At 32.0% G+C, this 27,158-nt stretch overlaps 1 protein-coding gene across 2 annotated transcripts in view; it reads left to right on the top strand.

Moving 5' to 3' along the window:
* LOC114346273 (acetylcholine receptor subunit alpha-like) overlaps positions 1–27,158 on the top strand; it is a 1,182,789-nt gene that overhangs the window by 854,043 nt on the left and 301,588 nt on the right. For both annotated transcript variants that reach the window (XM_050646983.1, XM_050646986.1), the window contains exons 7-8: positions 11,880–12,048; positions 18,442–18,578. In XM_050646983.1, coding sequence (XP_050502940.1) covers positions 11,880–12,048; positions 18,442–18,578 — 306 coding nt within the window. The remainder of the gene's footprint in view (positions 1–11,879; positions 12,049–18,441; positions 18,579–27,158) is intronic.

Genomic DNA, 27,158 nt, shown 5'->3' with positions numbered 1-27,158 from the left:
AAATTTTTGAAACTGGTAATACCAGCATTGAAAAGAGCATAAAAATATTTTTTAGCATATATCTTGAACTTTTTAGTTATGTTAATTACCATGTAATAAATTCATAACTTATCTTCACATGTACCTATGTGCGGCAGATTCGTGCAAATATTATAAAAAGTATCGTGCTTTTAATGGTAGAAGCATATAATTTGGACCACATATACTACACATATAAACGTTTAAATTTAGATATGAGGCCATCTCAGATCTTTTACAAAAAAGGCGGGCATTTAAAATGGCGACTATACATATGTGACTAATAGCACGATAACTTTGGAACGAAAAGTCCGATTTCAACCAAATTTGGGATAAATTTTCCTTTTTTTAAGTATAAAATCGAGCTCTTGATCCGGAAGACCCGGTTTACCAGAAGTTGTGTTTTTCCTGATTTTTTTTGTAAAAATATGTTGTTTATTTTTCAATTCTCTCACCCTGTATATATTAACTTTTCAAAAAGGTAATACCGGCGTTAAAAGGAGCGTAAAAATATTGTTTAGGAAATGTTTTGAACTCTTTAGTTATATTAATTGCCATTTATTAAAAATGCATAACGTATGAGTACTTCACATGTAGGTACCTATGTGCGGCAGATTCGTGGAAATAATAATATAAGAATTATTGTGCATTTAATAGTAGAAGCATATAATTTGGACCACACATACTACACATACAAAGATTCAAATATAGATATGAGGCCATCTCAGGTTTAGTCTTTTACAAAAATGGCGGGCATTCAAAATGAATCTGTCGCCCATAGGTACATGTGAACATACGTTATGCATTTATTAAATGGTAATTAACATAACTAAAAAGTTCAAAATATTTCCTAAAAATTTTTACACTCTTTTTAATGTCAGTAATATCTTTTTGAAAAATTTATATTTACAGCGTGAAAGGTTTAAAAAGGAAACAACATGTTGTTACACAAAAACAGTAAAAACACAACTTCTGGTAAAATGATTCTTCCGATTCAAGACCTCGATCTTACTCATCAAAAATGAACTTATATACCAAATTTGATTGAAATCTGACGTCTCGTTCAAAAGTTATGGTGCTAATAGTCACATATGTATAGTCGCCATTTTGAATGCCCGCCATTTTTGTAAAAGAAACAAAAACTGAAATGGCATCATATCTAGATTTGGACCTTTATATGTGTAGTATATGTGGTCCAAATTGTATGCTTCTACCACTAAATGCACAATAATTCTTATATTTTCACGAATCTGCCGCACATAGGTACATGTGAAGATAAGTTAGGCATTTATTAAATGGTAATTAACAGAACTAAAAAGTTTAAAATATTTTCTAAAAACTATTTTTACTCTTTTTTTAATGGCGATCTTTTTGAAAAATTAATACATACAGGGTGAAAAATTTAAAAAAAAAAACAATATATTTTTACATTTAAACCAGGAAAAACACAAATTCTGGTAAACCGATTCTTCCGGTTGAAGACCTCGATCTTTTACATTAAAAAAGGAACCTATATCCCAAATTTGAGTGAAATCTGACGTCTCGTTTAAAAGATATCGTGCTATTAGTGACATATGTATAGTCGCCATTTTGAATGCCCGCCACTTTTGTAAAAGGCAAAATCTGAGATGGCGTCGTATCTAAACTTGAACCTTTATATGTGTAGTATATGTGGTCCAAATTATATACTTCTGTCATTAAACGCACAATTGTTTCACATATCGGCTGCACTATTAAGACTATTTATCAAATTTCTTTAAGTATTCATCGCTAAAACTGAAAAAAATAATACGATGGTAGAGAGTTTAATAAAGCCGTCAATATCAGTATAAACGCTTCTTGAAAAAGATGACAAAATATGTAAAAGCTATGCCAGTGAGTAATAATATTGTTACTAGAAGACAAGACGAAAGGAGTGAAGATATTGAAAAACCACTTGTTGAAAAGCTGAAAACAATAAATTTGTTAGTGCAATTATTAGTGAGTCAAATTTGAGAGAATGAGGCAGTATTAATTACTTACGTAAGATATATTGATAAAGGGCATTTTTTCGAAAAAATGTTCTGTGAAAGATTAAAAAGCACCACTACCTCCAAAGATACGTATACATATTATTATATAATAAGCTAGAAGCTTATTTACTTTTAAATGATATACCAAGGAAAAATATCATCTTGTGCTGCAGACGGTGCTCCTAATACGATGGGCAAGAAAAATGGCTGCTTAAAATTTATGAAAGATGCGAATCCAGAAATTATTCTTCTGCATTGTGTTATTCACAGGAAAAACTGTGGTAGCTAAAAATATCTCGCCTGTTCTAAATGGAGTACTACATTCAGTAATAAAGTGTGCTTATGCTATTAAAGCTAATGCCAAATGTGAGCGTCTCTTCAATCTACTTTGTGAAGAATATAATGAATAATGAAGATCATATGAGAATTTTACGTAATACTGAAAATAATATGGCTATCTAATCTAAACAGAACTGCTTGAAAAGATTTATAGAATTGTTTGATATTCTTAGTGATTTTTTAAGCGACATACTCCAGGCTGTGGGTGAAAAATGGGTCGATTTCAGGATATAATTCAGGAATTTTTGAACCCTATCAGGTGTTGTAAAGGACGATGCCAGGAATAACTTTTACTAAAATGTGACCAAAAATATTGTGAGCTTTTTTTGTGATTGCGATTTTCATTTGTTAAATTTCCAATTTTTAAAGATTTTTAATTTTGCAGTTTAGGATATTGATTCTAGAGAAAAACTTTTTAATAGAAAGTTGTAGTAAATTAAAAAACTTACAATTTGAGCTATGGTAAGTTTAATTTCGATTATTGGTTATTGCAAAACAGCCTGCGAAAGGTCCAAAATGGCCGTTTTTTACAATTGCGTTATTTATTGTACAAATAATTTTTTTTATTTTATAAAGCTTTAAAATGAAGATCTTTAAATTCCAAACATAAAAAAAATTGTAAGGCCAGATAAACGAATTTGTTGCTTAGATATTATAAATTGTTTATCCCAAGAGGTCAAATGTCGAAGGCTATAACTTTTTGAAAAAAAATCGTAGAGAGTTGGTGAAACATCCGATCTTCTTCTAAAGAGTTATATTTTCACATTCTGATGTAAATAAATGCGTAAAACATTTTTAAACCTCTAGTTTTTGGGTTTGAAAATAAGGGGGCAATTTCGTTATATACATTTAGAGCTGAAGCGGCCTTGTACATCCTATGAGTTTTTAACTTACAGATTATTGTTGCTGAAGACGAAACGAAGATTTATAAAAAAATTAAAAATTTCTACGACCAACTGAAGCCGAGCCAAATGTTGGGTTTGGAAATAAGGGGGCAAATTTCGTTATAAACATTTAGAGCTGAAGCGGCCCTGTACATCCTATGAGTTTCTAACTTACAGCTTATTGTTGCTGAAGACGAAACGAAGATTTATAAAAAAAATAAAAATTTTCTGCAACCAACTGAAGCTGAGATAATTGTTTCTTTTTTCTTAAATCGTAGTGCCTTTATTTATAACAATTAAGAAATCATTTTACAGTCGTTGACTAAAGAAAGACTTATATTATTTTAAAATAAAAATTATTATAAAATATAGTTACATTTAATTATTAAAAATTATTTTAAAAATCGGTGCTTTTGCGAGCGGCCGAATTTTGCAAATCGCCCGGCTCGCTTCAAATCCGCGCGCTCGGAAAATTTTTACTTAACTTTTATTAAATTTTGACCGAAAACAATTTAATAATATTATTACCATTATAATATACAGTCTATTTACCACTGTATTTGTTTTTCTTGATAAACTTTTATATGTGAAATCTCATTTCTGAAGAAATAATATTACAAAAATGATACATTATATGAAATATATAACTATATTTTTAATTTTTTCATTGTTTTATAAATATAATAATAGTAATGTTACTTCTTATTATACAATATAAAACTTTTTCTTCTTTTAGTGACTATCCGTTTTGGATGTTGGCGACCATCATGGCAATCTGTACTTGCTCACTAAAACGGTACTGCTGCTCTAAAAAGATTTGTAGTTGTTGTGTTGAACGACGTACGTAAATTTTCTAGCAAGGTAATCCTTTGCCTTCCTGGTTCTCAGTTTCCAAATGGGGTTTGCCAAATTGCCATGATGGTCGAGAACATCCAAAACGGATAGTCACTACAAGAAGAAAAATTTTATATTGTCTAATAAGAAGTAACATTATTATTATTATATTTATATAACAATGAAAAAATTAAAAATATAGTTATATATTTCATATATATGTATCATTTTTGTAATATTACTTCTTCAGAAATGAGATTTCACATATAAAAGTTTATCAAGAAAAACAAGTACAGTGGTAAATAGACTGTATACCTATTATAATGGTAATATTATTAAATTGCTTTCGCTCAAAATTTAATACAAGTTACGTAAACATTTTCCGAGCGCGCGGATTTGAAGCGAGCCGGGCGGTTTGCAAAATTCGGCCGCTCGCAAAAGCACCGAATTTAAAAATAATTTTTAATAATTATATGTAACTAAATTTTATAATAATTCTTATTGTAAGATAATATAAGTCTTTCTTTAGTCAACGACTGTAAAATAATTTCTTAATTGTTATAAATAAAGGCACTACGATTTATGAAAAAAGAAACAATTATCTCGGCTTCAGTTGATTGTAGAAAATTTTTATTTTTTTATAAATCTTTGTTTCATCATCAGCAACAATAATCTGTAAGTTAGAAACTCATAGGATGTACAGTGCCGCTTCAGCTCTAAATGTTTTTAACGAAATTTGCCCCCTTATTTTCAAACCCAACATTTAGCTCGGCTTCAGTTGGTCGTAAAAAATTTTAATTTTTTTACAAATCTTCGTTTCGTCTTCAGCAACAATAATCTATAAGTTAAAAACTCACAGGATATACAGGGCCGCTTCAGCTCTAAATGTTTATAACGAAATTTGCCCCCTTATTTTCAAACCCAAAAATTAGACGTTTAAAAATGTTTTACGCATTTATTTACATCAGAATATGAAAATATAGCTCTTTAGAAAGAGACTGGATGTTTCACCAACTCTCTACGATTTTTTTTTTTCAAAAAGTTATAGCCTTCGACATTTGACCTCTTGGGATAAACAATTTATAATATCAAAGCAACAGATTCGTTAATCCGGCCTTACAATTTTTTTTATATTTGGAATTAAAAGATCTTCATTTTAAAGCTTTAAAAAATAAAAAAAAATTATTTGCACAATAAATAACGCAATTGTAAAAAACGGCCACTTTGGACTTTTCGCGGGCTGTTTTGCAATAACCAATAAACGAAATTAAACTTACCATAGCTCAAATTGTAGGTATTTTAATTTACTACAACTTTCTATTAAAAGATTTTCTCTAGAATCAATATCCTAAGCTGCCAACTTAAAAATCTTTAAAAATTGCAAATTTAACAAATGAAAATCGCAATAACAAAAAAAGCTCACAATATTTTTGGTCACATTTTAGTAGAAGTTATTCCTGGCATCGTCCTTTACAACACCTGATAGGTTTCAAAAATTCCTGAATTATATCACGTTTTTTCACCCACAGCCTGAGGTAACATACTTGAAACAAATATCTATCAACAATCGATGATAAAGCACTTGTGAGCTATTTAGCCAATATCCTTAAAAAACTAAATATATTACAACTAAGCAACTTCAAGAAACAAAGAAAACTCTTGTCGATACAAAAGCAAAGATATTTGGTTTCATTACCCATATTGAGTTATCTCAGAAACATATTAACAACAAAAACTTTGAACAGTTTCATTGGCTCCAAAAATATGAGGTATTGATACCGGTTTACTTATTATTGTCAATCATCTGACTATTCTTTTGGTTTATTTAAAGAAAAGATTTTCTGACAAAACAAATTGATTTTTAAACATGGTTGATGCAGCCAATGTTTATTAGTGGATTTGTCTGATATATCAAATATGCAGTATGAAGAAACACTTGCAGAATTGCAAAATGATAAGTTAGTTAAAACTTTATTTAATATAAAAGGAGAGATGTCATGTCTTTGGGAGAAAACAGAAATATAATTCCCAAATTTAACCAAACATACAAGAAAACTCTTGCTACCATTTCCATCTTCATATTTAGCTGAACGTGGATTTAGTGCTGTAAATAATACACTAGTAAAAAAACAAGAAATCAGCTGGATATAACACAACGTGAAGACTTGAGACTGTAGCTAACCAAATTGGAACCTAATGTAAAATCTCTGTGTAGCAAGCATCAAGCGCAGTTTTCATTTTATGTTTTGAAAATTTACTTACTGTGTTTCGTTAACAATTATTTCGGTATTTCATCCAAAAAATCTACCATTTAAGTTTCTTGTGAGCAGTTTCTTGTGAAAGTGAACAATTCGATTTTTTTAGTAATAAAAATTATGAATATTACATGGGGGGCATAAAAAGTTTAGAAAAGGCAAGGAGATGCATGGTACAAAAAAAGTTGGGAAACACTGATATAGCCTATTTACTAACCTCACTACTTTTACTCTAGATAGCCACCTCTATCAACTAGACTTGATATTTAGACTCCAAATCATGAGGTTCACCCTCAGAACCAGGAACTCACATTGTGGGGGAGTTCTACGTATGTAAATCAAGATGTAATATTTTATACAAAAATCTAACTTCATAATAACTTTATACCATTTAAAAAGTTTTTACCCAGATATTTTCCTGGCTCAAAGAATGTATGAGGCGATAGAAAGAGCGGCACAAAATAGTGGCCTAAATATTAATGAAATAAAAACCAAATACATGAAAGTCAGCAAATCGACAGGCCAAAGAAACCTACAGAATCTGACAATAGGAGACTATAACATCGAAAGCGTAAAATTTTAACATATCTAGGTCCACTAGTTACTGCAGATAACAATTCCAGTGAAGAAGTTAAGAGAAGAATACATATTGCTAATAAAACATATAATGGACTAATTAAACATCTAAGATCTAACAACATCACGAGAAAAACCAAATTCAAAATATACAAAACCCTGATAAAACCGGTCCTTATATATGGATCAGAGACATGGACACTGTCGAAAAGCGATGAGAACTTATTAGGTACGTTTGAGCGAAAAATCCTCAGACACATAGGAGGTGAAAGAAAATGACGTATGGCGCATAAGATATAATTTTGAACTATACGCAGCATGCAACGAACCCGGCATCATAACATCCATAAAGATCAGACGTCTACGCTGGATGGGCCATGTTGAACGGATGTTGGGGACCGAAACACCAAAACATATAATGAGGCAAACACCAGTAGGGAGAAGGTCAAAGAGAAGACCCAAACTTAGATACATGGAACAAGTGGAACAAGATCTGAAACCACTTGTGATTACCCACTGGAAGAACAAAGCAAGGAACAGAACAGAATGGCGGAAAATCCTAGAACAAGCCAGGACCCAAAAAGGGTTTTCTAGCTACTGATGATGATGAAAGAATGTATGAGTATACTTGTAAGCAGCACTTACAATGATGCATTGATGCAGCACTTGATGGAATTATTGTTATTTCGAAAATGTTATGTGATGCAGCAAGAAATAATTTTTTTTTGTCCAAATATACCTTTCATAAAGCATTTTTTAATTAGATATTAAGTCAAAGTGAAAATTTTTAAATCCATACCATTCTCTTAGGTTGCGCAGCCACGATATTCTGCGTCTCCCTATGCTTCATTTTCCTTTAATCTTTCCCTGCATAATGAGTTGAAGCAAGTTGTATATTTCTTCACGTGTAGTATGTCCAAGACATTCTAATTTTCTGGTTTTGATTATATTTAAGACTTCCTTTCTTTATTCACCTTTCTCATAACCTCTTTATTTGTGACGTGTTCTGTCCAAGATATTTTCAGAATTCTATACAACCACAACTCCAATGATTCCAGTTTTCCCATTGATGCCGCATTCAATGTCAAAGCTTCCCTTCCACAAAACAAAATCGAGAAAACGTAGCACCTAGTTTACCTAAACCTTAGCTCCAATTTTAGATCTCTTGTGCAGAGCACTCTTCTCATTTTGTTATAATTTGCTCTAGTTTTTTCTATTCTAATTTTAATTTCCTGGAAGTAATCTTGGGAGTTGGTCATTGTTCCAAGATATGCATATTGGTCTATTCGTCCGACATTGGTTTCGTGTATAAGGAGATACTCATTCATTGTCATTCATTGTCAGACCGTATTCTTGGCTATACATCGCTATTGTGTTCAGCAGTCTCTGAAGATCTTCAATATTTTCTGCTAAAATGACAGTGTCATCCGTATATCTAATGTTGTTAATGAGAATTCCATGTACCTTTATTTCAGGTGTTTCACCCTCAAGACGTTTTTTAGGATCTCTTCCGAGTAGCCATTAAAAATGAATTGGCTACAATACGCATTCCTGTTTCACCCCACGTCTAATATCAAATTCGTCTAACAGCCGTTCGTTAACTCGTATATTTGCTCGCTGCTTATATTATAAATTCGATATAATCCTGAGGCCAGTGTAGTCCATCTTCTTTGATTTGGCCATATTCATTAATTGTTCATGTCATACTTTATCGAATCCTTTGTTATAGGCAATAAAATACGCATATGCAGTGCGCTGGAATAAGTGTTACCCTCCCTTAATAACTTATTTATTTCTAGCACATAAGCAAAACGCTCGGACAGGTCGATTTTTAAAATAATCAAAGTATATTATAACATCAATGTTTCGAACTTTACGCGATCCCTCTTCAGGTGACAGGCAAAACTTTGATTTTTTTAAATGGGAAAGTAGATCATGTGATAGCTCATTTAAAAGAGTTTGAAATACTCATTACAAAAATGCATAATACTTTAATCCTTTTTAAGGGCGTAGGTGCAAAGTTTCGATCGAATTGTTTTTAAACGCATTCATTTTTTTTAATCCTGAGAAAACTAATAAGTATTTTTGAAAAATTTAAACGCAGAATAAAAGATTATAGCTCGATCAAGGAACACAAAACTTTACAAAAACCTCAAAAAAATTAAAGGAAGGATGAAAATTTGGGAATAGGTTGTTGAGATTGTCTATTATTATATACGAAAAAGTTTGCAATTCTAAACCGTCTCTATTTTACAAAAATAGGGAAATAAGGGTTGGTTTTTCATTAAAAGTGCTGTGTTTTAAAAATATTGAAATAATAAAAAAAATGTAACAGTGAAAAATAAAATAGTCATCAGAGTTATTTAACCTTAAAGATTGGTCTTAAAATTTTTTTTAGATCTCGATTATTTTATGAGATATAGCCTATTTTTAATAAGGGTTGAAAACCAAAAATTTTTAAAACGGTCCTATTCGGTTAGTTTTGTATCAATTAATCTGAAAATTGGTGAACACACTCTTTACAGATCTATTAAGGGCTTAAGATTTTCCAAAAATTTTCAAAAAAAAATTTACGGCCAGTGGAAAAATTTTGGAATTTTCCTTCCTAACAAAAATTTCTTTTGAATGATATGTTTGAAATTTAAATTCCGACTAAATTTTCTTTTTTTTTTCACCCCTGTGACTTATTAAAATAATCATTATAGAAGTTCTCAGAGACTTTTGACCCTTGATAATACTGTAATATTGCATTCTGCGTTTAAATTTTTCAAAAATACTTATTATTTCTATCAGGATTCGAAAAAAATGAATACATTTCAAAATAATTGGACCGAAATTTTGCGCCTACGGTCTCAAAAGGGATTAAAGTATCATATGTACATTTTTGTAATCAGTTTTTCAAAAGCTTTTAAATGAGGTGTCACATGATGTACTTTCCCAATTAAAAAAAGAAAGTTATCACTGTCACCTGAAGAGGGATCGTATAAAATTCGAAACATTGATGCTATAATATACTATGATTATTTTAAAAATTGACCTGTCCGAGCATTTGGTTATGTGCTAAAAATAAATAAGTTAGTAAGGGGGGTAACACTTATTCCAGCGCACTGTATAAATATCTTGATTGACATTCAGGCACTTTTGTATTAGTATATTAAGTGAAATAAAGAATTTCACGTGTTCGTAGGGCTCTGCGAAATCCAAATTGTGTATCATTAATGTATATGTGCAATTTAGAATATATTCGGTTATGGGGTATCAACTTTATGTATTTATATTATTTTATTTATTAGTATATAGGACATCAAACAAATGGTGAGGCAAGTCCTCTGAATCGCGATTTTCGACTCTAATTGGAGTCTCATCGGAGAGAACGTAGGCTTGTTCTCCATATTCTAACCGATCAGTACCGAGAGCTTTTCCCACCCATTGCAACTGAAGTGAAAATATTAGGTGACTAACGTCATCTAGCAATTAAAAGATGAAGTTTTCAATCCTAATAGCATTATTAATAATATTTAAAAAAATTAAAAATATTACTAAAAGATTTTTAAATTGAAAACTTATTGGTCCATTTCCTCTGTAACACCTCCAAGGCTTCTAAAATTTGTAAGCCATGTGGATGCTGAAGCGAAGAAGACAAGAGGGAATTCAAAAACTTACAATTCACGACCCCGTCTGTTAGCTGGTAAATTCCAACAGAAAATGGACAAAAATTCCAGACAAAATATTGTTCGAACACTGAATGAAACACTTTAATTTCCAATAGCGCACAGCAGAATCCACATTTGTGGCTCAAAAACGAGCAATTCGAGCACTATTCAACTTAACAAATAGAACTTCATGTAGACCTCTCTTCAAAGATCATGGAATAATGACGCTCATTAATATTTATATTTATAAGATATCTCTGCTTATACATAGAAAACGACATGAATTGTTAAAACCTTCTGACATACACAGTCACAATACACGCAGGCAAGATACAATTCTTCCCAACTATAATTATAGACGTACTCGAAATGGTCCATTGTACTCCGGTATTAAAGTATACAACCATTTGCCCACTGGGATTAAAGTACTTTCAATATGTAAGTTTAAAAAAAAATTAAAAAATTGTTAAGTCAATATGTTTTTTATAGTCTGGATGAATCCTTTTTAATAAATTTTAATGATCTAGACGGTTCTATTCCGATGGGTGAGTTGTCGGAATTTAATTGAAATAAATGTAATAAAAATAAATAAACAACGAACGGTATTAATATTCTATTTATTGTGTGTAAACAAGCAGTGCGTTGTTGACCTACATAATATCGACGCTCGAAGGGTGTGCCTTATGCAGACGCTGGTAGAAAACTGACCGGCTCGAAGCGAACCCCCAACTGTTATGTCAAATGATCTGCGGTTTCTTAGATAAAACAAAAACAGCCATAAATCGACAAGCTTTATGGATTTCAAGAATTTTTGACATCAGGAGGCTGGGACATCGTAATCAATTAAGAAATGTTTCTTTGAAAGAAACATTAATCTTATACAATCTGTTCAACGTTCCGTTTAACATCTGCCCTGTGTTTACATGTGAATTTTGTCATTTCGTTTTGCGAAAGGTTATTAAAAAATAAGAATTAAAATTAGTAGAAAATAGTAATTACAGCGTAATGCTATAGTTCCAACGCTTAGGCTAAAATCACATATTGTTCTTGTACATTTGTTAAAATTATATTTATTGTAAATTTGTGATTTTTTGGAATAAAGAAAAAAAATAACTCAATTAATTTGACATAAAAACAAATTCGAAATAATATTAGTTTATTATTAAATATATACATATTATTTGTACAGATAATAAATATAAGGCCAATATCTTGTTTTCATTTTAAAAAGTATCTGATTTCTACTTTCCTTTATTTATTCTGAATACTAAAATATTGTCGTCTTATACTCTGAATTATTTGTTTAAGGAATGAAAAGTTTTATACATGCTGTGATGAACCGTACCTAGACATAACATTCAACATAACGATGAGAAGAAAGACGCTCTTCTATACCGTTAATCTTATAATCCCATGTATGGGCATCTCTTTCCTCACCGTACTTGTGTTCTATCTTCCCTCCGACAGTGGCGAAAAAGTAAGTTAACGATATAAATAAAACATTTAAAGAGAGGTGCCACTATAATAATATGCGGTCTACAGTCACGTTTTTGCTATAGATTGCGGTGTATGGTTTGTTCAACAGTAAATGGTTGAGTTCAATTAGTGCGGTCGTAAATATTATTAAATTTATCTGACCTGGCCCATTGTTAAGATCCACCCGGAGCGATAAGCAACCGAGGTAGACAGAGTTGGTCTTTGACAATTAATACTGACTAGACGGTAGTCCCATAATAAAGCCTGAAATAAATTTTACCTGAAACCGGGCCTTTTATACTATTATCGGTTAATCCAGGATGTTTGTAGTGGTAACTAATTGAACTCAACCATTTACTGTTAAACATACCATACCGAGGAATGCGGTCTGCCTGTGCGGCTAAACAACACCATAATATTTTCTCAGAAGGGTTTGCACACAAAAATAAAAGGCAACAAAACGTTTGTACAGTTGAGTCCGCGAATCTTTACCCGTGCGTCATTATTTAAAGCAGTGATTCCCAAAGTGGTCCAGGTGGACCACCAGGGGTCCACAAGGGACTCAACGGGGGTCTACGTTGGCGTGAAATTAAAATGGGGTTCACAAGTTGTAAGTGGGTCCACGAAAATTTATAGTGATTTGGTATTTATTTAAACAAATTTCCATTTCTGTCGTAATATACACTGGGGTGCAAAATTACCCGGACACCTTAAAAGTGGGTCATTTTTGATGTCTCGAATTTTCTAAACCTGTTGCCCGATTTAAGTGATTTTTTAATATGTTATAGCCTTATCCTTTATCAATATCGCTGTAATAATATTGTGGCTAAACACTTAAATTTTCATTGCATACCGGGTGTACCATGAAACTGTGTTTTTTCTTAAACTTCGCATCACCATGTGGAATATTCTAGCATTTAAAAAATACTCAAATTAAAACCCAACTATAGCCTTATGTTTTCTCGACATTCTGTTTTTTTATTCATTCGCTTAAGTAGGAACATGAAAAAGTTGGGAAATTTAACAACTAGCCATGTTCTTTATCAATACAGGGTGTTTCTAAATAAGTGCGACCAACTTTAAAGGGTAATTCTACATGAAAAAATAATGACAGTTTGCTTTATAAACCTATGTCCGCAAATGCTTCATTTCTGAGATAGAGGGTGTTGAAATTTTTCTTACAAACTGACAATTTATTTATTGCTTAAAAACCAGTTGAGATATGCAAATGAAATTTGTTGGGTGTTAAGACGTAGTTATTGTATATTTTTTGACGTACAAGTAAGAATTTAATATTCACCGTTGGCGTGCATACGGGTAATATAAGCCCTCATATTACCCATATGCGCGCTAATGGTGAATATTAAATTCTTAATTGTATGTCAAAAAATATGCAATAACTACTTCTTAAAACCCACCAAATTTCATTTGCATACCTCAACCGGTTTTAAAGCAATAAATAAATCGTCAGTTTGTAAAAAAATTTCAACATCCCCTATCTCGGAAACGAAGCATTTGCAGACATATCAATGATAAAAAAACTGTCATTATTTTTTCATGCAAAATTACTTCTTAAAGTTTGCCCATTATTATTTAAAAACACGCTGTATTGATGAAAAACATAGCTCGTTGTTAAAGTACCTAACTTTTTTATTATCCAACATAAGCGAATGAATCAAAAACAAAATGTTGAGAAAACATAAGGCTATAGTTGTATTTTAATTTCAGTATTTTATAAATGCTAGAATATTCCACAGGGTTATGCGAACTTTGAGAAAAAAAAACAGTTTGATTGATACACCCGGTATACAATGAAAATTTAACTGTTTAGCAACAATACAATTACAGCAATATTACTAAAGAATAAGGCTATAATATATTAAAAAAATCATTTAAATCAGACAACAGGTTAAGGAAATTTCAGACATCAAAAATGACCCATTTTTAAGGTGCCCGGTTAATTTTGCACCCCAGTGTATTAATGGAAATCAATGGAAAAAATAATGTTTGAATAGTAGGGACACAAAAATGTCATTATAACGCATTATAATAAGTTATTTTGATTAAAAATTTTATTTTTGTGTAGAAAACGTTAAAATACGGTTTTTTATATTTTCATTTCCATTTCCAAAAAACATTTACTTCGATTTGACTGAAAATTTGCCCACAGATAGCCAAAATACAAGACTTTAAGTGGTTAAATTTTTTTTTATAGTTTTACAATATAAAAAAACGCGTGGAATAATATCAGAGTCAAAAATATAGGCGTCTACTACAAGTACAATTAACTCGGAAAATATCGACCGTACAAAAAAAAAGGTTAAAAAAAATTGTAATAATTATTGTAACCACGATTTATTTGGAACAATTTCAGTTCCTATAATTTTTGTCGAAAAGTTGGAAGTGGCGTAGATATTGAACAAAAACCACTGCTATCAAACCAATCAGGTCTTATGCTCGCGCCTTTACCGCATACGTACTACCTGAAATATTGATTTTAGCAAAAAAATGAAAGAGATTAAAATTGTATAAAGTTTAATTCTGTTCATTTTTGTATGGGTACATTTTTGTTATAAAATTAATAATAAACGAGATAATTCAACAATTATGCTCTAATTGTCACTATTTCCCCCCATAACTCGGAAAATATCGACGGCGCAAAAAAATATATAATAAAAGAAATTACTTATAGGAAATTTCAACAATTTCAGTCCGTACACTTTTTGTCTGAAAGTTAAAAATGGCGGAGATATTGAGCAAAAACGGTGCTCCTTTAAAATCAAGATGGCGGCTGACGCAACGGCAGAATTCATTCGCGATTTTAAATTTACACTACTATTGACCCCTTAAAGCTTAAAAAAATAAAATCTTGCTTGGGTAGCTTGGCATGCAAGATCAAATGCTAACCCGACTGGACTATATAATTTTGACTCTGATATTAGTACATGTAACTTTTCCTATATTTTAAAACTATACAAATTCTTTTAACAACTTAAAATTCCTGTGTTTTGACTATCTCTGGGCAAATTTTCAGCCAAATAGAAGAACATGTATTTTGGGAATGGAGGTAAATGTAAAAAACAGTATTCTACAGGTTTTCTACCCTAAAATTTGACCAAAAACATGTTTTAAATAAAGAAACTTGTTATAATGCCCAATAATCACCTATTTTTGAGGAGTTCCTTCTATAAAAATATTATTTTTTTTTTTTTTCATTGATACTTTACGATAAAAAATGCAAAGTATAAACAAATTCCAAATCACTGTAAAATCGCTTGGAATGATATTTTGAGAGAAAAAAGAAGAAACAGACGGTTCGACCTTCATTAATTATTCCCCAAGTTCCCCCCATCTAGGTCTTATTTTTTTCCACCCAAGTTCCCCCCACCCCCAGGACCCCCAGCACAGCTACGAAATACTACTTCTGCTGGGGGTCCACCGAAACCAGTAAATTTTTTAAAGTGGTCTACGAGAAAAAGTTGTTTGGGAACCTCAGATTTAAAGCATACGAAATAAGTTGATGAAAAGTCTGAAATTGAAATTTACTAAACGCAACAGCAAATGACAGAAGTGACTTGTTGTTGCGTTTAGTAAAGTTCAATTTCCAACTTATTATCGAGTTATTTCGTACGCTTTAAACGATGACGCACGGATAAAGATTTGCGGACACAACTGTAGAAATAATGTTATTTGCTAGGTAGTAATAAACATTTTCAGGAATATAAATAAAACCATAATATTTTACTACAAGGGTTTGCGCAAATAACAGCCCATCTTTTCAAATAAAATGGCCTGGTAGAATTACAAAAATTAGTTAAGTCTTTACTATCAACAACACAATATCTGGAACAAGAATGTTGCTAAAAGACTTCTACAGCAGCTTGATATTATCAGAGTAGCGCGCTGTGACGTTTCTTCGACAATACGTACTTTTGAACCAGATCAGTTCTACGTTGTCCTCTCAAGGGCTGGATCAATTCGAAGCTATCCCTATGCGCTATTTTGAAAATATTGTTTTCCTTCGTGGAATTTATCACAACAGTTTATCTAACGGGGAAGTTAACGAATACGGACACCGACTGGTACAGCATGTGCCGAGAAGTTTGTACAGCCATCGTATCGAGAAGAGACCCGATGATAGGAACAAACGAGAGTCCATTCACATTGAGGAGGCAAGAATCGCTGGTCGCCAAAAATACAACCAAGGGCGCATGTTTGAAGGAGATGATGCGGCAGAATCAGAGAACAGTGATGCTGAAGTGGAAAACCAACAAAATCACGAAGTACTGATCGATGGGCCTTGGGTGTTAGGGTTGAAAAATGGGGCAGATTGCCACTAATTTTTCGTCGAGCGAAGAGACAGGGTGGCTTTAGTCTCTGTTATCCAAAGGGAATTGCAGGAAATTCCGTCATTCATTCTGATGAATGACATGCTTATGCAAATCTAAATCGACTGCGATTCGAACATTGGACGGTGAACCACCAAAGGCGCTACGTAGATCCTGCGTCAGAAGCGCAATAAGATATTGGACGACAACTGCTGGAGGATGCTGGGGAAAGATAAAGAGGAACTGTTTCTTGTAGTGTTTGGGGACGTCAGACAGATATATAGATTTGATATTTTTAATTATTAGTTAGGGTGCCTTATTTTTTTAAGCTTGCCTTATTTAAGCTAGAATCATTGGCTGTTTTGTTAATAATTAGGTTACATTTTTTTTGAAAATAGTTTTGATGCATTTTTATTTAAAGTTATAGTCTAAGATCCGAATAGGATGTCGAAATGTACCCATCTGCTTGCCGGATTAAACATTTTTTTATTAAATTTCATACATAGACAAACACGACCAGCATAGGTTGCCTATCAAAATCGTGTCATAGCTATCCTTAATGGGGGGACGAAGGGGTTGAAATCAATATTCCAAACACATTTTTTTATAGTATGGTAGAATTGTTAAACAAATAATAAGCATAAAACAAAAAGTATCTCGACAGCGTTACCTCAAGGAATGTCTAAAGAAAATATATACAAAATTCCAGGTGAGTTGGTGAAGTAGTTTTTTGAGTTATAATGTCTACAGCCTGAAAAAAGCAGTTTTGAGAAAAACGCGTTTAAATTATTGTCAACTTTTATTTTCAATTTCTTTTTTGTCTGTCAAATGGTAAAGTGATGCACACCGGAATATATTTTTGAATCGCGGAGTAATTTACAAAAGAAAATAAGAACAGCTGTTGACCGTTTCTCACTACGCTGAATCGCGCTGGCACAAACTTGCTGCAAAGCGAGTCGAAAGTCGGGAGGTAGTTAGAAAGTGATGAATAGTCCTACCTTCGACTAGATTCGCAGCAGGTTCGCGCCAGCACGCTTGAACGTAGGGAACAACGGTCAACATCTGTTCTCATTTTCTTTAGTAAATTACTCCGCGATTCAAAAAGATATTCCGGTGTGCATCATTTTACGATTTAAAAGACAAAAAAGAAATTGATAATAAAAGTTGACAATACTTTAAATGCGTTTTCCTCAAGACAGCTATTTTTAAAGGCTGTAGACATTGTAACTCAAAAACTACTCTACCGACCCACCTGGAATTTTGTATATATTTTCTTTATACATTCCTTGAGGTAACGTTGTAGAGATTTTTTTTGTTGTATGCTTATTTTTTCTTTAACAATAATAAATATGTTAATTTTCACCCTTTTTGCCAAAAAAAAAATTGGTTGTTTTGATTTTTGAGTGATATAAATAGTCAAAATTAGGTAAAACTAAAAAACTCGAGAGCATTACCTCGAAAAACTTATAAGCTAATAAAATCTGTTTAAATTTTTTGTTTACCATGATCCAGTGATGCGTTCTGATATCCACCGCAAAATTTATTATATTTTGAGGTGTCTTTTAAAAATTTGCCACCGTTGGCTTATTTTTCAGTATTTTTCCTTGAATTTTTTCTTGAGTAATCTATGAAATGTACTGAATGTGCCTATTTAATTTAAAAATAAAATAATATTACCATACTTTCCAAAAAAATGTGCTTGAAATATTGATTTCAACTCCTACGGCCCCCCCTTAAAGATAGCTATGACACGATTTTGTTTCATCCGGCAAGCAGATGGGTACATTTCGACCTCCTATTTGGATCCCGTGCTATTGTTAGAGTCCCCTTTCACTTTTCATTTATTTTTTTCCAAATGATTATGACTTGTAAATAAATATTTTTTTCTACAAGATTTTCTTGCATTTCATTATTTTGCGCAAATCCTTGAGAAATTTTTAGATTGCGATCGGTATATCGCTCAATTATAGAGCTTTATGCACAGGAAGACCACATCCTCGGGATAGGCCACAAAATCTAGTGGCACCTACAGAGATATCCTTAAAGTAAATTGAATATTTTTATAGGTTAGTTTATCCATCTCTATTCTTCTTTCGCTGACTGTGTTCTTTCTCCTTCTCGCTGAGATCATTCCACCCACATCGCTTGTGGTACCCCTGTTAGGAAAATTCGTGTTGTTCACAATGATTTTAGATACGTTCAGGTAAGTGGTTTATATTTTATCTATTTTTTTAGTACCGCTGTATAGTGCAGGCTCTGGAAGCATTAAGTATGTAAAACTTGAGGACCGGCAACTATGTTCGGATTCTTTTACCTGAGACCTTGAACAATAAAAAACTGAATCTTGTCGGAAGGTGCGATGGTGCCTTGTTACCCCCTCCCACCCCCTATGTTACAGGCAAATAAAAATATTTTTTTGTATATTTTAGGTCATTCTAAGCAAAAAATGTTCTTACAAGTTTTTTCGTAAAATGCATAGTTTACGAGATAAACGCGGTTAAACTTTAAAAAAATCGAAAAATTACAATATTTGAACCCAAATAATGTTTTATTACTAGAGTCCGGATTTCTAAGCATAATGCTTATGTTAAATAATACAAGCAGGACTATTTTCTTTTTAAATATGAACGAAATATGCAAAAATAAGTAATTTTGACAGCCCTTTTTTATGCTTTTTTTGCTTTTTTTTAAATTATTATGCCCTTTTTGAATTTTTGTGCTTATTTGGTGCTTTTTTATATAATATTATCATTTTTTGCATTTGCAAACAGCAGAAATTTAATTTTGATCTATGTAGTGCAATTGTGGACTCTTATCTCCCATTAAATAAATTGTAAAATGAAAGTTTTAAATAATTTTTGGAAAAGTACCTACTATCGAAAGTAGTACTCTGACTCTGCGATAATATGAAAGTACTCTGCGAAAAAATATGTTATTAATTACATTTACAATAAAACCACAATAAAAACGCTAGTGGGAAACAATTACACCTGGTTTTCTGTGGACGAGACTACGTATATTTGTGGAAGATACGTCGCTAATTTAATCATAGGTGTACTTCACGAAGAAATCTTGACGAAGGGTTATTTTTAGTGTGCTCAAAAGAACTAGAAGCAACAAATAACAATACAGTTCCAAGATTCGTAAATGACGCTTTAACAAATTTTTATCTTCCCGAGGCTGTGCCCACCAACAAAATAGTATTAATGCTTTTCGACGCTGCACCATATAATATGATCAAAACAGCATCAAATATTAAAGTGTTTTATCCAAATCTAATTCATTGTACGTGTCTAGCACACGGCCTAAATCGCGTTGCTGAAGCTATACGGCTGCAATTTCCACTTGTTAATGAGTTGATAAAAAATGGAAAAAAATTCATTAAAGCTCCTTTAAGGGTGCAACTTTTTAAAGACAGATTCCCTAACATTCCATTACCATCGGAACCAGTGTTAACTCGGTGGGGTAGATGGTTAGATGTAGCTTTATACTACGCCGAATAATTCGAAAATTTTAAAAGCTTCGTATTGGAACTTAAGAGACTGCTAGCAAATCGATAAAATAGTGTCAGGATGTTTTAGGTGAAACATAATTACAAAAAATCTTGCTTTTATCAAAAGCAACTTTTGTTCTGTGAGTGAAACAATAAAATATTTGGAGAAACAGCAAATGTCATTAGTTGAGTCGATCCAAAAAATAAAAAGTTTTGAAAAAAAGATGGAAGGTATCCCTGGAAAAATTGGTAAGATAATATTAACAAAATTCAAAGCTGTATTAACAAAAAACGAAGGATTTCAAAAGATGAAGAAAATATTTTTCCACCTACCTCTACCGAAAGTATACTTTTCCGGACCTGATTTTAGGGAGCAAAGTTGTACTTTTCCTCCCTAGGGGGGAAAAGTAAAAGTGACGTCATGGTATTTCATTCATGAAATATAACTTATTGACGCCCTGTATAATATCTATTTTCTATTACGTAAGTATCTATACATTTTAACGTTTATTTATAAAACACCCTGTATTTTACAGAATGGTAAAAAACAGTAAATTGTTATTTTGATTTAACAATGTTTACATTAATAATTTTACTTATATTTGACAGTTGACAGTTATATTGTACCTACTTGTTAGTTTTAGTTCTAATAAATTTTGTTGGTTTATTTACATAAATAAATTAAGTAAAAATGAAAAAATTACTTGTTATTTGAGGAAGGTGGAAAAATCATATGTATAACATGGAAGTAAAGTGCCTTTTCCTCCCTTGAATGATTACTGCCCTCTGATTACTGAAAAGTAGTACTTTCCTCCCTTGTTATACAAATAGCTATTCAGTTTTAAATTGAGAACACGTTGAAGATATAAATAATATGGATCCGGCAGTAGTGGCAAAGTATAAGTATGCAACGATAACCAGTGTGGACGTTGAAAGAAGCTTTTAGATATACAAAAATGTTTTGAGTGATAGGTGCCGAAACCTTACGATGGAAAATTTAAATGAGTAATTAGTTATTTTATGCTTTAAACAAAAATGATATATTTTCCTTCATCTAAAGCGTGTCGATAAAAATTAGGTTAAAGCATTTTTGTTTCAGTTATCTATTTTTTTTTTGTTTATTCTATTTTATTATTAAATTTATAATAGCTCTTTACTAGTTCTTAAGCTAAGCCTAAAGATAATTATATATATTTTCTTAAAAAAATCTCTTTGTCAAAATTTATATGCTTATTTTCATGCTTTTTTTGTATAATTAAATGCTTTTTTTCTTAAAATTGTTATGCTTTTTAAGCGCTTTTTTGCGTTTCTTTATGCTTTTAAATCCGAACTCTATTTATTGCAAAACAAACTAGCAATTCTGCTTGCAGAATTTAAAAGTTCCAGTCAAATTATACCGGTTTTGATTACTTTCATTGCTAAATATTATTTTTTTTTATTATTTAACAAAGCTATAAACAAACAGTCTTTAAGCGTTTTGTCGAATGTCCGCACAGCGCTAAGGCAGTCCTACCTGGTCGGTGGTCGGTTCTGTTCGGTTTTAATCCTTGGCTTGGTGCGGACATGCGAACAAAACGCTCAAACACTGTTTATTTATAGCTTTGTTTACCAATAAAAAAATTAATTTTTAGCAATGCAAATAATAAAAACCGGTATAATTTGACTTGGACTTTCAAATGCTTGCAGCATTGTTATTTGCACAAATTGCAATTTTTCGATTTTTTTAAAGTTTAACTGCGTTTATCGCGAAAACTATGCATTTTACGAAAAAACTTGTAAGAACATTTTTTGCTTAGAATGACCCAAAAAATACAAAAAAAGCTTTTTACGAAAAATCGCTTTTTATCTGCCCGTAACATAGGAGGTGGGAGGGGATAACAAGGCACCATCGCACCTTCCGGCAAGATTCAATTTTTCATTGTTCAAGGTCTCAGGTAAAAGAATCCGAACATAGTTGCCGGTCCTCAGGTTTTGCATACTTAAATACTTCCATAGCCCAGTCTAGTATGAATTTTGGTTTCAAAGTATAATTTTAGATAAATTTTTTAAACAATATGATATATAATTCCTTAACTTAAAACGACCAGCTATCATCATTGTTCATTTCATGCGTCCATAATATCGTTTCTCTTTAAAAGTTGTTTCAGGCCGACGTCATGAGATGAAAGTTAAATAATCTAATTATATAGTGGAGACCTTGGGAAAAAAGAAAGTAATATAATACATACATACTTTTGAGATATCAATGTACTTGTTTTGCTATTTTTGCGTCTTCTCGTATCTATCTATCAATCGGTTTTAAAACGTCTTGCGACGTTGTCCGATGCCTAATTTCCATGACACTCTATCATCCCATTGGCCCTCTCTAAGATCTCTTGCGCTCATCGCCTTCGTTACTCCCTCTCTCCAAGATTTCTTGGGTCTTCCTCTCTTTCTGCGGTTTGGTGGTACCCATTGCATAATTATTTTAGGGAGTCTTGAGTTATCCATCCTCTGGACGTGTCCGTACCATATCAGCTGTTTTCTTTCTATGTCTGTTGTTAGAGAGCCGTCAACCCCCATTCGCTGTCTTATCTCATCATTACGTATTCTCTCTCTGCGTGACACTCCTACTGATCTTCTAAAAGCGTCCATTTCTACTGCCTCCAGTTTTCTTCTGTTGTTTTCGGTTATCCGCCAAGTTTCTGCTCCGTACAATAGACTGCTTTTAATAAGAGATTCGTAGATATTGTGTTTTCTTCTTTTTCCTATTTCATGATTCCACAGTACGCTGTTTAGACAACCTATTGTTTTTCTGGATTGTGTTATTCTTCTCTTTATTTCTTCATCATCTTTCCCCGTTGTGTCAAAAACGATTCCTAGATATGTGTAATGGTCGCAGGGCATGATGATTTCATTATTTTCTAATGTGATGTTCGATAGTTCGGTACCTATTGGCAGGTATTTTGTTTTATCTGTATTAATTTCTAATCCCCACTTTCTATATTCTTCTTGTAATTTCCTTGCCATGTACTCTAAATCATCTTTATCGTTTGCTATGACAACCTGGTCATCAGCAAACTGCAATGTATATAAGCAAATCTCTCCAAGGTCTACGCCCATGCCTCTGCATTTTCGTTTCCACTCTTTCAATGCTTTTGCACGTCTTCTCGTATACTTAATCAAAATTTCGCTCACCCAAAACTAACTAACTATCGAACAATAGCCTGTTATTTGATATAATGTTAATAACAATGAACAATAAGCGGGAATCAACACCCCATAGAAGATGTCAATATACCTTGGTCATGAATAACCAAACACATAGACCCGGAGGTTAAAATCCGAGCTCTAACTTAATACTCAAGATGTGCATTCCGTAAAATGAAACACATTTTAACTAATACAATCCTTTTACTGGATTATTTATTTATTTAACGTATGGCTACATCACAGCTTTCGTGTATACGGGGTGATTGATTAGTCGGGTAAAGCTCAATAGATCCGCTATAGTAAGAGATAGCAATAAAAGTTAATAACAAAACCTTCAGCCACCTTTGAGCTTCACATTACAAAATTAGTTAGAATGTTACAGGGGGTTCGGTAACACAGTGGCAGACCAAACTTTTGTTTTTTTAAATGGAACACCCTATATTTTATTATAAATTCGAAATCCTATTAACTTATCCATTACAAAAAATATAAAGGTTTGTTATGTTATACAGGGTATTTACAAAGTTATAACACCCTATATAAATAAAAATAAGTAAAACAGCAATGGTTTGTTAATGCCATATTTTTTATGTATTGTCAACATTTCAAGAATTGCTAATTTTCTTTATATCAAATACAGGGTGAGTCAAAACGCAAGTACATTATTTTCTTAGTAATTTTAAATGGAACACCCTGTATTTTATATCACTATTGAAAAGTACCATTACTGTACTTTAATTTTTAGATAACATTCCCTATGTCTTAATTTATTAGCTTTCGAGATATTTTCATTTTTCAATGGACCAGTAGTGTGGTCACCCAAATCACCAGAATTTAATAAACTGGACTGATTTTTTTGGGGTTACGTTAATAATGAAGTTTATAAAATACCTTCTACAATAAGAGATGAGATAAAAAATAGAATACAAAGTGTATTTTGATGTGTTAATTTACAAATGCTTCGTAGAGTAAGTAGCTCATTCAATGATCGTTTTTAGGCGTGCATAAATGTGTTAGGAGGTAATTTTAAACACCTTATGTAATTAAATATTAAAAATATTTTATTAAAAATATTTTTTGCAAAATGTATTACTGATAAATTATTTTTCGTTCTTTATTTGTTACATTGTTACATTTACATACAAAAGTATGTAGTGTTTAATTGTCTTCACAAAATGTTGTATTTTGTATTTGTCCGTTTTTTTATAAGATTTATTACTAATTTTCTTTCTTTATTTGTTACATTTACATAAAAAAGTAGTTTTTAATTGTTTCAAAAATGTTGCATGTTGTGGTTGTGTTTTTTTTTTGTAAAATGTGTTACTAATAAATTATTTTTATTTCTTTATTTGCTACACTGTTACATTTGTTACAGGATTGATAATCAGTAATCGTCAATTGTTAATTCAGTCATGGCTTACTTAAAATTTAGATAAATTTAGACACCTAAAATAATTTGCTCTGAAAAATAAAAATATTTCGAAAACTAATAAATTTGGACATAGGGAATGTTATATAAAAATTAAAGTACGGTAATGTTACTTTTCAATAATGATATAAAATACAGGGCGTTCTGTTTAACATAACTGAGAAAATAATGTACTGGCGTTTTGACTCACCCTGTATTTGATATAAAGAAAATTAGCAATGTCAATAATTTTTGAAAATTTTGACAATAAACAAAAAAATATGGCATTATTAAACCATTGCTGTTGTGCTTATTTTTATTCATACAGGGAGTTGAACTTGTTACGATTTTCATACAAAATTGGTTATAACTTTGTAAATACCCTGTATAACATAACAAACCTTTATATTTTTGTGATAGAGAAGTTAACAGGATTTCGAATATAAAATAAAATATAGGGTGTTCAATTTTAAAAAACATAAGTTTGGTCTGCCACTTTGTTATCGAACAACCTGTAACATTCTAACTCATTTTGTAATGTGAAGCTCAAAGTTGGCTACAATTTTTGTTATTAACTTTTATTGCTATCTATTACTATAGCTGATCTATTGAGCTTTACCCCACTAATCAATCACCGTGTTTGTAAATAAAGATACATTGTAAATAGTAATAATTAATTTTTACATGCAAAAATAATTTATACAGAGTTTTATGTATGGAGACCCTCAATTATCTCGGAAACGGCTTCTAAGATTCTTACAAATTTTGGCGTTTAAGGGTTTTATAATGCGGCGGATATTGTGATGTTATTTACATTGTTGTCAGATCCTCCACTTTTCTGGAAATCTAACGAACTTTCTTGTTTCAAATAGAACACCTTGTACATTTTTTTCATTTTGAAATTCTTAAGAAATGCTGAATATTTTTCATATTATATTCCTTATACCTAAATGCCATAATTTCGGAGTTATTACTACAGTTATTTTATATTCGCCTAAGTTAAAATAATACATTTAGGTGACTATGAATGTTATTACAATAACAACTTTGATATTTCAATACAAGCACACATTCGATTAGTTGACAAGTTTGACGTTTCTATACAAATACAAATTCGATTGGGATTGTTGGTGTTTATTTAATAAAATCACAATGAATCATATTTCTAAAAAAAGAACGAATTGAGATTTTAAGGATAAAATATGAGTAAAACAAAATAAAGAAGCTTTAGATCTAATTCGATTCTGGGGCCACCACCATGGGCTGACCTAGGTTTCTTCTTTTCAGAGTATTCAGACCCTCCTGTGGTGTGTCCCAAGGCGAACTAATTCTGGCTGTCTCACTATGCAAAATAATAACAAATTATATGCGTACGGACCAACGAACTGTCAACACTGATGGAATCGCCATGAAATGAACTTAATGGCGCCAGGATGAGATAGAAGATAATCAGGTAAAGGAGGGAAGATAATCGTCATCTTTCGTAAACAAACAAATTGACAGTGCTAGTCAGGTACGTCAGGGTTGCCAGATTGGGGTATTTTCCCACAATTTTGGGGTAATTTGAAAGCGTATAGGGGAACTTTATTAAGCAGAAATGGTTGAGAGATTTTTTGGGGTGAAAATTATGGATGATTTTAAGGGGTCATGGGAAATTAAACTTGCGAATGTACACATAGAAATGAATATTATACTCTCATTATAATCGAAGAAGATAGGACCTATGAATTATTTCCAGGGCCCTCTGTTGATAAGTAGTAGGTATAATTTTTGTTTACTTTTCTCTACATTTGACTACTAATTTATTAAAATGCGGCAAAAATTTTAATTTGGGTGATTTGAGGGAATTTCAGTTTCTAAGTGGGGGATTTATAAAATCACATCTGGCAATTCTGGTTGTAGTTGTAGCAAATTTTACCTGACAAATTAGCTGTCTCTCTAGGACCTCTCTCTTTTATGTTGGCGCCAATCTCGCTTCAGTGTTTGAATGGGACGGGGCCATTCCATCAGTGTTGACAGTTCATTGGTACGGACGCATTAGCGACATCTATCTAGAAAAAAAGAAATATCTATGGGTTGGAATGCAGAAATTGGTGACTATTGCCTGAGCTTTTAGGCGAAGCAACGAAGCACTAAAAAGCCTAAAATTCGAGAGATTTGAGAGAATGTCAGGCAATTTTGTGAACTAAATTGATCTCCGGTAAAACATTGTCTTCATAAGAAAATGCATTTTCAAAGTGCATCTCGAAGAGATGGAAAATGAAAAATTTGGAACTTAGGAAATATTGACGGAAATTAGTTTAATTTTTATACTTGGCGAGTATGGAGGTCACTGAACACGAATTTCATGGTGGTAATGGTCTCCGAGGTACCTGATGCACAGGTTGGAACTCGTCGCCTGGGACGATCAAATAATTCGCAAAATGAAGACTGCATCGAAAAAGTTCGTGTTCAATATTTTTTAAATATCTATCGAATGACACTAAACACGACCCTTCATTCCCCACTCCACCCCTTGGAGGTGCCTTGGGGGTAACTTTAAAATCTTAAATGAAAACCCCCTTTGTTATTGCAGATTTGGATTATTTACGTAAAAATAAGCAACTTTTATTCGAGACACTTTTCGAATTGTGGATAGATGGCGCTATAATCGGAAAAAACGATTTATCGTGATACCATGGGTAAATTAT

This window comes from Diabrotica virgifera, chromosome 1, assembly GCF_917563875.1.
Source record: "Diabrotica virgifera virgifera chromosome 1, PGI_DIABVI_V3a".
In the NCBI taxonomy this organism is placed as follows: domain Eukaryota; kingdom Metazoa; phylum Arthropoda; class Insecta; order Coleoptera; family Chrysomelidae; genus Diabrotica; species Diabrotica virgifera.
The sequence above is the reverse complement of the archived record's forward strand: the minus strand, read 5'-3'. Positions and strand labels throughout refer to the sequence as shown.